This window comes from Esox lucius, chromosome 21 (assembly GCF_011004845.1).
Source record: "Esox lucius isolate fEsoLuc1 chromosome 21, fEsoLuc1.pri, whole genome shotgun sequence".
NCBI lineage: Eukaryota > Metazoa > Chordata > Actinopteri > Esociformes > Esocidae > Esox > Esox lucius.
In genome coordinates, this window is record NC_047589.1 from 20484597 (window position 1) to 20498515 (window position 13919).

At 41.1% G+C, this 13919-nt stretch overlaps 1 protein-coding gene across 1 annotated transcript in view; it reads left to right on the forward strand.

Moving 5' to 3' along the window:
* The window catches only part of stk17a (serine/threonine kinase 17a), a 28088-nt gene extending 21436 nt beyond the window's left edge, over positions 1 to 6652 (forward strand). Inside the window, exons 3-7 of the mRNA XM_010885699.4 lie at positions 4014 to 4158; positions 4413 to 4539; positions 4676 to 4724; positions 4814 to 4993; positions 5462 to 6652. Coding sequence (XP_010884001.2) covers positions 4014 to 4158; positions 4413 to 4539; positions 4676 to 4724; positions 4814 to 4993; positions 5462 to 5801 — 841 coding nt within the window. The 3' untranslated portion in view covers positions 5802 to 6652. The remainder of the gene's footprint in view (positions 1 to 4013; positions 4159 to 4412; positions 4540 to 4675; positions 4725 to 4813; positions 4994 to 5461) is intronic.
* Positions 6653 to 13919: the final 7267 nt, after the last annotated feature.

Sequence of the window (13919 nt, forward strand, 5' to 3'; positions counted from 1 at the left end):
GTCTAATGACTTGTCAATTGCTGGGCTTCATACTGGTGCAAAAGTTCTTCTTGAATTAGCTCTGTTGTTTTGGCTAACAATTGTCAGATTCGGATTGATACTTTTGGAGATAGCCTACATGTGTCAGTTTCTTTATCCAAATGTCACCTGCCGGTCCAGCATGCCGGTAGTGCCAAAATTGTGGGATCATGGTAAATAAACCATCATCGTATAAATAAAAGTGGGTTTTTTGCCAGCCCAAGGCAAGTACAAAGAAATCCACTCAGCTCAGTCCACTAAGGTTTTACTTAGGCATGTCCAGTTTGGCACTTAACATGAAAAAATAAAGCGAAAGAAAGCCACATGGACTGTCCCTCATATTCCGCCCTTAAGGGACAATGAAGCATTAGGCCGACGCTAGGCTTATACCTGAGAGATGAGCCTGAGACACTGAGCCGAACAACTTCTGTTCTAAAAAGTACTCATAACTGGTGAACTACTGTAACAAATGAATAAGAAGCGAACTAGAGGCACGAGAACTGGCGTTGTCGTTTCCTGACCCGTAGCTGTTGCCTCCTGTTGCGTATTCCGTCTGGGGCGGTGCTTCACCTCCCGGAGGGGATCGGCTGCACCTGTTTTATGATGGACAGGGTGATAGCCGGTTACTTCCCCAGGTGTTCTCTGTGATGTCTCACTCCCCTGTACTCACACGTCAGGCGGGGCTGCTACTGGATCTTCCATTAACTGTCCCACCAAATGACAGGTTAGGACTCTGGACCCTGACTATACAGAGCAGATGGTTTTTACCATGGAGTCAGGAGGTCTCTCTGTGGAGATTTCTGTTTCAAATCCGCTAGTCACAGACACTGCTCCCACTCCATTACTACTCTGCTCTTGACTGACCTCCCCTGGTCAGGCAGTAGAACTGCAGGCGGGTTCTCTCAACCTCGCCGTTATGTTAACAAATCATGTGTAGTTGTTGAAGGTATATTCATCTGCTTGAAAGTTGTTTACACAGACCAATTATGTTATCTTCACTTCAACACTGGAAATTGCCTTATTTTTTCAATTGCATAACTAGTTAAGTTAGTTTAAATATGTCCTAATGTTAAACAAATCCACCTGGATTTATAGCTAGAATACCCTTTAGGCACATGTCACCCTGAGACTGAGTGATATCCTGGACCCAACGAGGGACACTATGTCAACACAGTAGCCATTCATGTGTGCAATACAACACAATAAAAAAACCTCGCCATAAAGAACCATACCAGAGAATACAACACAATACAAAACCACACCATACAGAACCATACCAGAGAATACAACACAATACAAAATCACGCCATGAAGAACCATACCAGAGAATACAACACAATACAAAACCACACCATACAGAACCATACCGGAGAATACATCACAATACAAAACCACACCATACAGAACCATACCAGAGAATACAACACAATACAAAACCACATTATACCACAGTGTATTACCATACAGAACCACACCATACAGAACCATACCAGAGAATACATCACAATACAAAACCACACCATACAGAACCATACCAGAGAATACAATACAAAACCACACCATACAGAACCATACCAGAGAATACAACACAATACAAAACCACACCATACAGAACCATACCAGAGAATACAACACAATACAAAACCACATTATACCACAGTGTATTACCATACAGAACCACACCATACAGAACCATACCAGAGAATACAACACAATACAATACCACACCATACAGAACCATACCAGAGAATACAACATTTTTCACCCTTTTTTTGGGTCTCTCTTTCCAATCTAATTGAGTTGCAGTCACTTCAGGTGGAAGGAAATTGAGTTCCTCTCAGGTGTCACGTTATGTGTGTTGCAGTGGTCACATGGGGTGGTGCATTTGTTTCCTAATAAGGACCTAATAATGTATACAATTATTATCTAATAAGGACCTTTTAGTTCCTTTGTGATAATTTTAGGCAGTGGTTTAATACAAAAAATACAGGGTTTTTATTACCACCTGAATAGGACCTTCAAAACTCATTTTATCCCATGTTATGCAAAAACGACGTGGCATTCATGTGTGGAGTCAAACCATGTCAGTAGTGGTATTGTAGTCCAGCTATTTATAATCAGTGGGCTAAGTTAGGCTACAGCCCTAGTTCTAAAGATCTCTCTAGCCAAATGAAACATGGCCTGGGCCTTCCACACACTCCCCTGATCTAGATACTGTGGCTGTCTATTTCCTGTGTCTCCCATGTGGGATGCTGGAATAGACTGAAGTTCAAGTGCTTTTAAAGCCTCGATGAGTGTTGCAGTCTTTTTCATAGATATTCTTCATTAGCTAGGACAAGTTCAATTGGTTTTGACTGACATACCAATTTAAGTTTTGGAAACAATTGCATTCCATACAGCTGTACAATATCTTGTGCGTACACACACACACATGCACAAAGATACATTATGATGCCTTTGAAGCGCACCTAAGGAGTGACCTTGGCAGGTGAACCAGCAGGTTTTACCTCAGACTCACATAGAGGACCCTTGCATCATTATAAAGCACTGTCTCTGTCAAAGTCTGGAACGGATCACTCGACAGCTAGCATGGCCCGGGGTGACATCACCTAGGTGGAGGGATAGGCTGTGAACACTCTGGAATTTTTACATTTACTTTGTTGAACTGCAACAGATCTGTTCTCCAAACGGTTAAGTGCATAGCTCAAGGGCAAATCAGTTTCACTCTTCACCTTGCATTAGGGATTCAAATCAGTGACCTTTCAGTGACTAGCTCAACGCTGTAACCTGTACAGTAGTCTTCTTGTTACCCTGTATATTAACTCATTGTATTGTAAAGCAAAAATATCGACCCAGCTGGAAGGCATCATGCTATCTGACTGGACAAAACCATGAAAAATTGTCATTAGTCATTCACAACGTGTTTATTTAGGACAGGCTCCCCCTGAATACAGAAAACCCCTGACCCAGGTCAGGACTTATCCAGATGTTTTCCAGACATTATCCGGAGCCGTGGATTCAACACGGATGTGCCTTAAAGATGCAGTCTGCAATATTTGCTCTCTGGCTGATAAAGTGGTGTTATCGAGCCAAAGAGTGTACCAGGTCATGTATGTGCCGATTTGTGCCGCATGTCATCAAAACCACTCTCTTTCAAACATGGAATTTCGTGGCTTACTGATGTAATTTAGTGATTCGGCACATACAGTACCATGAGTAAGTATTTGCCCCTTCCTGATTTCAAATTAAATGGTTTCATCTTCATACAAAATGTAATATAAAATGAAGAGAACCTGAGTAAACACAAATCAGTGTATAAATTATTATAATTGTATTTTTAGAAGGGGAAAAAATTATCCAACACCAACTAGCCTTGTGTTAAAAAGTGATTATGCAGCAGAACATTGACGGCGAATAGTTCAGCGTGCCACTGTCCAAGAAAGGTTGAGAACCACGGCCTAGATGGTGTGGAGAAAAGCCACCAAGAAGGTTTGGTGTCCTGCTGAAAGTCAGTACTTCATACAAGATGTTTTTGTGTGTGTTGTTGGTTCTGTGTTACATTTCTGCATTGAACTAAAACACATTATCTGACCCAAGCATTTAACATGCCTAGCTAAAGAAAACACTATACAGGAAATGTACCGTATACAGGAACGCATACAGGAAACGTACCGTATACAGGAACGCATACAGGAAACGTACTGTATACAGGAACGCATACAGGAAACGTACCGTATACAGGAACGCATACAGGAAACGTACCGTATACAGGAACGTATACAGGAAACGTACCGTATACAGGAATGTATACAGGAAACGTACCGTATACAGGAATGTATACAGGAAACGTACCGTATACAGGAACGTATACAGGAAACGTACCGTATACAGGAATGTATACAGGAAACGTACCGTATACAGGAAACGTACCGCTTGTGTCTGTGTACAGAAAACCGGCAAATCCTTAAGCTTTGTTCTTCATGTCTGTTTCTCAGTGCGGCCGGTGGGGAGATTTTTAACCAGTGTGTAGCGGAGAGGGATGAGGCCTTTAAACCGGATGACGTCAAAAGGCTAATGACCCAGATCTTAGAGGGGGTCTGTTTCCTCCACCAGAACAACGTAGTGCACCTGGACCTCAAGGTCAGTCTTTTACCAACGTTTTATCAACGCTTCCTTCAGTATGGCCATAACCTAGGCCAACATTTAGTCTATTAAGGCCTTGTTTCTACTTTCCCAGATTCACATGGATACGTACAAGTACCTAAATGTGTGTGCGCAATTTCTGAACCCATGTCTGAATAGTGAAATGGCTCGAATGCCAAAGTGTTACACCATTCCTTTAACCCACCTAGACCTCTGCATTAATGCTGCTGTCTCCCTGTCCTTATCTCCAGCCCCAGAACATTCTGCTGACCAGTGATGTTCCTCTGGGGGACATCAAGATTGTGGACTTTGGTCTGTCCAGGATGGTGAACAGCAGCCAGGAGCTCAGGGAGATCATGGGAACCCCGGAGTATGTGGGTGAGTAGAGCATCAAACACACACTGACCTGACCTACGGACATTTTGTTCTGACCACCATGTTCACTGCTGCGCTTAGCATGTCCAAGGTAACTAAAGGGATACCTAAATTGTATGAACTGATTTCTCTCTCACAGCTCCGGAAATACTGAATTATGAGCCAATTAGCACAGCAACAGATATGTGGTGAGTGGGATTTTGAGAGGTGGGCTTTTATAATGATTCTTAAAGAACGTGTCGGTCTGATTTTCAGCGTGTCTGTTTGCCTTTGACAGGAGCATTGGGGTGCTGGCCTACGTGATGTTGACCGGCATCTCTCCATTCCTAGGGGAAGATAAGCAGGAGACCTTCCTCAACATCTCCCAGATCAACATCAGTTACCAGGAGGAAGAGTTGGAGCATGTAGACAGGGCCGCCATCACCTTCATCAAGGCTTTGCTCATCAAAGAACCACAGTGAGTAATGAGGGCTTGGTAAGTGGAATGGAGGACCCAGCTGTCACCATTATTTTGACTGTTAGGGTTGACCCACGGATCCCACTTATCTATCAAATGCAATGTGGCGATTTAGCACAACACTATAATCCTCAAACGATTACGGTTCAACACATACAGGCCATATAAATAAGTATTCTTATTCAAACCTTTTCAGCTGGGTCCCCTTTTTTTCCACAAGGGTTTTGGGGGATCTAGTAACACCTTGAAGATCTGTCAATTTCCTCTTTACATTTTAATAACATTAATTAAATGTTCATCTCTTAAACTGTGGACTTTAAAACCACTGCTGTGAAGTGTAGAAGAGGCCCCTTGGGCAATCAAAGCCCCAGCATTGGTGTTGCAAGAGCCATGCTTGCTGAAACCCTGTGGAGGACAGGGATGTGAATTTCCATTGGTTCCCTGGCCTCACCACCTTTCCCCCAACAGAAACCGAGCCACAGCAGAAGAGTGCCTGCAGCACCAGTGGCTCCGGCCTACAGAGCCAGCGGAGAAAGAGACCACTGTCCAGGTGAGAGAGACGATCAGCCCCACGGAGCGCACCTCAGAGCCAGCTAGCCCAGAGAGCCCCATCAGAGAGGAAGAGGAGGAGGAGGAAGGCCCAGTAACAGAGGAGCTGATCGTCATGGCTGCCTACACACTGGGGCAGTGTCGCCAGTCAACGGACAAGGAGGTCATGACCCCAGACCAGAAGGCCATATCCAAGCGCTTCAAGTTTGAAGAGCCCTTCAGCGCTCTCCAAGAGGTGCCTGGGGAGTACATCTACTAAAGGACAGACACACCTTAGCCTCTAAACCTGGGTTCCTTGCTTTGATCCTGGGTAGAAACTGGTATGTGGTCTCCATGCTAGAGCCTGAGGAAACATTTCACCCTTTATTGTCCAACTTGTAAGCCAAACCTTTCTTGTTGGTCAGTGTGTTTTTTTTTATGTTTGTGCTGCTTTACTATCCACGGGAATTATGAGAGTAAAGCCCTGTTGTAATACCTGTTTGGTTTTTGGTTGCTTTTTACTTTGGTGCTTGGAGAATTAGAGAAGACTTGGGCCATAAATGGAATTGCATATTTTTGTTTGTCTGATTGTTCTATTTTGTCCATGTTTTATCTTGCCATCTCTTAAGACAGAGGTCTTTAACCCACTCATTAGGGAGACCCAGATGTACCATAATTGTGCAGCCCTGAACAGGCACAGCAGATTCACTGATCAAGGGCTTGATGCTTAGCTGTCCAGTCAAATCCAGTATCGGGAATAGATCAGATACATGGAATGTCAGTGTGTCCCTGGGGACAGGGTTGAATACCTCTGTTAAGTTCTGTTTTAGATATCTTCTATAAGGGTTAAGCAAGTTTTGCGTTGTTCAGAGTGTATATCTCAAACCAATACTCTTTATAAAGCCATTGCACGTATATGACTCCAAACTGGGAAAATCCAAAGGTTTTAAGTTCTTCAGCAATAACTGCAAATCATTTACACTTGTATATGCAGAAAGTGCTTGTTTTCCTTTCATAATTCCTAGTAGTTTGATAGTTTGTCCCTGTCAAACGAGAAGCCCCTTTACTATGGGAACACATTTGTACATGAATGTCCTGATACTGTAAATAAAGAGAAGTCTCTAACCTTTTCAGGGTGTCATTTCATTTTCATACTGTGATAATGATAACACCTACTAATGTAACACAATTGTCGATGTATAAACTAGTAAAACCCAACAATTTGGTCCCTGCAAGGTTTTATGCCAGTCCCCAGAGGGAATAAGCCTTTTTCTGGCATTGGGGTTAGGTTTTTCAACTCCATTTCAGATTTTTCCTTTTACTTAGTAATTAATTGCACTCAACTGGAGTCCAAGTTCTGAATTAATTCTTCATTTAGAAACAAAAGATGAAAACCGGCAGTGTTTTGTCTCACCAGGACTGGAGTGGGAGAATAGCCCTGGTTCAGGGTAAACCTTACAGTTGTGGTTGGTGCTACAGTTAGGGTTAGTTTTTGTTTAGGCAGTAATGCTTCGGCATTAGAGGGAGGTTAAGTTGAGATGTAAATGTTGCAGTAGTGTTTGAGTTACCATAACAAGTGTTTTTCTCGTTCCCACAATGATCAAAAAACAAAGGTGAGTCGTCCTTCCCTCTTCCTCTGCCTTTTCTCCTTCCCTCTCCCTCCATCTCTTCATCCCTCTCCCTCTGCGTCCTCCTTCCCTTTCCCTCCCTCCCTCTCCTCCTTCCCTCATCTCCTCTCCTTCCTCTCTCCCTCTTTATCTCTCCTTCCCTCTCCCTCTGTCTTTCCTCCTTTCCTCTCCCTACAACTCTTTAATAATTGGGTGAGCAGGGTCCCAGAAATCCTTAAATGACTCATTTTACAGGACAAGGTGAGTAATAACTGACTCGCAGCAATAATGTCATGTTTGTTATTTCCATTATAGAAACAAAAATACACCAAATAAACACTAGATGGAGGTGTTGATTCACAACACATCTAAAATGTTAAGTAATGGACATGAATGTGATTGGTACTCTGAAATCACTCCGTTTAAATGTAATTATATCAATCGAATTTTCGTATTTTATGAAGTCCTTTTTAGATCAGCAGTTGTCGCAGTGCGTTTTTAGGTTCCTAGTCTGAAACCCCAAAGAGCAAGCGAGAGTTCTCTTCTTAGGCACCACCTTATCTTTGAGGCCCTGCAGTTTCACACAAAATAACAGGTTTGCTTTGACATAACTAATGAATTTCTCATATTTTGAGACATTTGAGGAAATATGATGAAATGTTTAGGTTAAACGTTTATTGACTTGCTTGTCTTCTGATCATGCAAAAAACATAGAAGTGTCCCAAAAGGTTACTCTTATAATCTTTACCCAGCACAGCCAGAAGAAAACTGGCCACCCCTTAATCTGGTTCCTCTCTAGATTCCTTCAAAATTTTGGACCATACTAGAGTTTTTCCTAGCCACTGAGATACCTCCTCTCATGCATGTTGCATACTTACTGCAATGGATGGTGGAAGAGGGGAAAGTTTTAATTGACCCTACTCCCTTAATTTAGCTTGGCCTGCAAATATGGCACATGTGCTCATGTCTTGAGAGGATTAGAAATCCTAGCTGACTGGACATCTTACGTGAATAGCTAACATTGATCACCTGTATAATTTCGTTGATCAAAGTTTTGATTTTATGGGGAAATCTTTAGGTGGACAAATAAATAATCATGCCCCTGTTAATCTCTATGAAGTTATTTGGCTGGAGAAAGAGAACCACTCAAATTTGGACTGACAAATCAATCAATGTTTTGGACCTACCGATTGTGCTTTTGCATTTACTATTTACAAACAACGCAGACAAGCTTACTGTATATATTGAGTTCAGATGGGAAATGGCAGTTGAACTAATCATATTCTTTGAGAATAAATGAATTCCATTGTTGTATTTCATTTTGTAGATTTTCATATTTTGTTTCAGTAAAGTAACTACCAAAATGAATAATTATCTTTTCAGTTCTCTTAGCCATACTGACTCTACGGGCGGGTAAAAATGCATATAAATACACCTGTCAGAACACTGTCAAAAATGAAGCACAGCACCAATTACATGCTGAACATGGAACTCCTGATGAATTGTTGTGACAGACTCGTTGACATGAGGACATTTGTCCACAGCTCCACTGACAGCTAAAGTCTACATTTAGAAGACACAGAAGCTTACCCCTGTAATATCTCTCCGGTTACTGTTCCGGTTTATTTTGAGTAAATGTTCTAACCAATGCATGTAAATTGGTGATACTCCAGGGCTATCAGTTCATTCATATTCAGAGAACAGGTTCATTCATATTCAGAGAACAGGTTCATTCATATTCAGAGAACAGGTTCATTCATATTCGGAGAACAGGTTCATTCATATTCGGAGAACAGGTTCATTCATATTCGGAGAACAGGTTCATTAATATTCGGAGAACAGGTTCATTCATATTCGGAGAACAGGTTCATTCATATTCGGAGAACAGGTTCATTCATATTCGGAGAACAGGTTCATTCATATTCGGAGAACAGGTTCATTCATATTTGGAGAACAGGTTCATTCATATTTGCAGAATTGACTCATTTAAACTGCTCTGATGTGAAAACATATTGGAAAAGATAATTACGGTCAATGCTTATTAGCAGAGCTTGTTGTTGGCAGGAACTCAATGGAGTTACTGTTCTTAATTGAATATTTACTCTGTCACCTACAATGTGTATCAAAAACCTGCACACCCTTATTTAAAATGTATCTTTTGTTGATGTAAAGGCTGAAATCAAATCATGTCAGACCTAATACTTAATAATATTTTATTGGAAACAGTACCAGCACCCAAAATTAATATCATGTGTTTTTTTCATTCCTATTCATGACACTGGTCATGAATCTATTTATCTCTTGCTTCATTAGGTAGGTCGATTGACAACCAATTCTCTTTTCAGTGACAATCTGGCTAAAGGCAATCAGTTGCAAGATGAGAAGACAATACAGAGGAACATCAATCAGGTTAAAAAGGAAATAAATAAAAAAATAAACAGATAAAGACTATCTAGAATGCAATAAACAACAGACATTAAATGACTCAAAATACAGCAGGACATAATGATATGTTTGGAACATTCAGCAGGTGCGTTTGGCAGATAACAGCTTGTCTGGTCCGTTTTTTAAGTAGTGAGGTGTAACGAAAGCGTCAGGATTAAGGAACTTCTGCAATGTATTCCAGTCATTGGCAGTGGTAAACAGAACTGAGTCTCAACCAAAGGGAGCTGTGGGCTTTAAAAGTGGCTACAGTAAAATATGAATGGAGCATGCATGTTACCTAAAAGAGACTTGTAATTAACTTGGTACCAGTGAGTCTGGCTTTGTGTATGTAGGGAGGGCTAGTTAACAAGAGTGTAATGTTCACGGTGGGTGATGGAGGTTTTTATACTGGTGATTATAAAGCAGCCAGTCCTCTACAGGCTGTGCCTGGTGGGAAATGTAAGAGTTCATGGCCATTAAGGCTGGATCATTCATCACGATGTTCAGAAATAATACTTAGCATTAATAGTAAAATATTACAGCAAAGATACTGGGGATTGAGACTGGGGAGGTGGGGGGGGGGGGGGGGGGCATGAAACACTGGCCCTGTGCCAAGATACCCCTGCACCATGTAATAGGATCGGTTGCTCAGTATCCCAGCCGTTGTGGTTAGTCAATCCTGTGCCTTACTGGTGAAAGCAAGAAAAAAAGAGGCAGAATCATATTCAGGCTTAAAATGTAGACATTTCTCTGTCTTTGGGTATTTTCAAGGTGCAACAGGAGGCAAAGCTCTAATGAGGCAGCCAATCAGAGGGGCCCACAATAGTTTTTTTGTAACCCCAATAATGTTGTTGTTGTTTTGCTATATACTATTTATTTAAGAAAATGCTTATGTTTACATTTAAGTGGTAACCATTTGCATTTGTTTTGACATCATAGTGCATTTTTACAAGCGACAAATTTGTGACGGCGGTGTGTGTGCGTGGGGGGGTTAACGTCAGATCTTGACGGCCAGTTAGCTTAAGTGAAGATCAGAGCTGTAGGAGATAGCTTGGTAGGTAAAGTAACAAAACTTACTAATGGAACATCTCTGTCAATGGGAAGAGGAAACAAAAGCAAGACATTAGAAACTGAATTTGTACACTCGACAAACGCCTTTAGCAGAGTGTTGAGCAGGAGCATCAGAATGACATACGTAACGTTACAATGACCGGAGCAGCATCACGTGAGGAAGGTGGGGAGACAGTGATGATGATCCACATCCAACAGCGAGGCCTTGTAACAACAGGTACGAATTGTTGCAGCCTCATAACAAGCTCCTGTTCATCATGGTTGATGATCTGTACAGTACTTAAATTATTCGTACAGTAGGGTGGTATTTTTGTTCAGAGTTTCGTGGGAAATACTTTTGGTCTGATCAACTATTAACCAGTTTGGTGATGCTACTGCGAACGTTATGTTAACGTTCTACTAACACCGCGTTAGATTTAAGCATGAAAGCTGGTTTAATTCAAAAAGCTAGCATGTAAACAAACTGCACGCTCACAAGACACCCACGGGTTTAGTGGTGCAACTGCGAACATTACGCTAATGCCCTCAGCAATTCATTCGTGAAGAAAGATGTTCCACTTCACGAAACGAAGCTGGGCGATTCTCCAATGTTGGTTTATCAGTTTTATTACACGCAATTGTTTAAATAGCTGCTCCTCTTCGAGTTTTGATTACGTGCACAATGGCGCTGTAGTTTAAACGAATAGTAACCTCTTTTTGTCTCAATCGGATTTATTTAAGTCATTCAACACAGCGTAATAAGCAATGTATCCAGATTGTTTTAATTTATTAATTTGCGCTCACGTGCGAAAAGAGCCGCGGATACGGTTACGAAAAGGTTACACTACAGCCCTATGATCCCTCACAGAAAATATTAAATGGGCTAACAGAAAATATTCTGTGACACAGCCATTGCAAACATCAACACATTTCAGCCAAAGCTGTCTGAAAATGAATGGAAATAATGGAGGCGATTGAGCCTGTCTCAAAAACATCTGAAATTAACAATATATTTGGTGGGTGATTTGCCTATTAAAAAAGCACGCTCACATGCCCCCATTTGTTACCTTGTTTTTTTTTTTGTCTAGCTGTGGCTTAAGTTAGCGGAAGTTTGCTATGGATGTTTAAAGAACTAAACCACGGATTTGTTTTTCTCTTTGCCCATAGATTACTTTCAGGGGGATATCAAGTGTAATTGTGCAGTGAAAGAGTTATTTTTAAATGGAACTGAAACTGTTGCCCTGTAGAGTGCGCCATATCACAATGTTTCTTTGTAGTGTGATGTTGATTGGCCTTTTGCAGTCAAACGTTGAAAGATAGTTTTGCATAGTTGAAAGATAATTGGTGGGTTGTGATAATTACAAAAAAATAGACACATCAGCTGTCAGAATACATGATGTTTCCCCCTAATGGCACCCAACGTAGCAAACTACTTTTGACCAGAGATCAATGTTCTAAATATGGTGCTATTTTGGAGCCCAGTCAGTGTCGATGTACATACGCCCCATGAAGTGTAGCTGCTTCTTCAGCAATAGCTAATGGGGATCTAAAAAAACAAAAAGTGTCCCAGGTTAAAAGTCATCCATCAACACTCATCCCCTGTGTCATCCACCACTTCATGTGATGGATAACGTGTCACTGTAAATCAGTATCTACTAGTATGTGTTTCTCTGTTTAATCAGTATCACACATTTTGTCTGTCTCTCTGTGCTGGATCTTCATGGTGCAGTAAAGCTACCCGGTAACAACATGCAGCCCTTGTCAGTGCATTGAGTTATAGCCTATCATTACCAAATCAGTGTTACTTTGTTTGGCGATATCAACTGGAAAATAGAGGTCTTTCTCTGCGCTCTTTCACTTGCTCTAGCGCCCTCCTGTTTTGTTGTTGTTGATGATCCTTCAATTTAGTCACCTAATGAAATAAAAAATGTAGAGAGTCAATTTCCACCCACTGAAACTATGTCTTTCTCTCTGGTGATTTCTGTTTGTTTTTTCAAGTAAAAGAAGATTAACTGCTGCTCCCATTTGCAATCACCAAAAGAACATCATGCCCAGGTCTTCTTAGTTCAACTTTTATAATGTCAGTTACACTATTTAATGTGTCCAAATACTTTAGGCTAGCTGTTGTCTTGGTTATCACATTCTAGCAGAATGCTGTGGTTTTGTTAGTTTTAGGTTGTACACAGTTTGCGAGGACAAACATGCTTGACTTGGGCCAGATTCAAAGAAGGCTCTATTTGCATAATAAGAATAGGCCTCGGCTTAGTTCGAACCGCTTCAGCATATAAAAGAGGCAAGAGAAGGCAGTGGTCTGATATCTTTAGTGATGCTTATAGGCCATTCAGATGTCTAACTTTTCAGCGGTTCAGCTTTCCGACTTGGAATTTACTCTTGAACTATACTTAAGTTGTAATTACTAATTGGAAACGGAGAAAATTTTGTTAGTTGAGTTGGTGAGTTGTGATGCTTCATTACGTATCATTCACCTTTTCAACCATCAATGTGGAGATACAGTATGTAGCTACTTTGACTATAGTGTCAAGTAAGTTAGCAAGCAAGCTAGCTAATTTTATATTGCTATCATCTAATTGGTCTTATATTTTAGTCTGACTTCAAAAGCACAATCATGTCAGAATTACAACCACTGACTTCCCTTTTTCCCCTACCTTGACCTTGGGATAGTTGAGACTGGGAATTGCCAGGGACCACAGCATACGATTTTATCATGATACTTAGATGCCGATACAATATCAATTGTTATTTTCCGGGTTATGTATACACTATTTAAAAATGGTGTTTTTTATTATCTTTCCATTTACTATACAGAGGGACCATAAAAAATTGACAACAGGCTATGAAGGACAAACATTGATATGATTCATTGGTATGCCTGGCTGTGTGCTCTCCTCATTACATTATAACTTCCTAGCCATTACCATGACAACTAGACTTATGAATATGAATTTGGCGGTTAAAGTCTCCTCGTCTCTGTAATCCATTTAGAGGAGAAACAGTTGTCTGCCTAATGCTCAAGTGCTGAATTGTCCAGTTTAGAGTCTGCTAGCCCCACTTGGGCATTCAGAATGGCAACAGACATTGGTCCCTGTCTTACCCCTCACCGAGCTGACTACCCAACGCAGACAGTTGCCTTTGATTAATGTTGAGGGCCTTATCAATGACGCCAAGGCTAATTGTAGCCTTTGGCTGTAATAAGTTCCTCCTTCATATCTACTCCAAAATCCTAGCCATGTCCTCCAGTGATGATAATTAAGCAACTTGAACTGGTGCAGGTTCGTAGCAATTTACAGTGTAAAAGT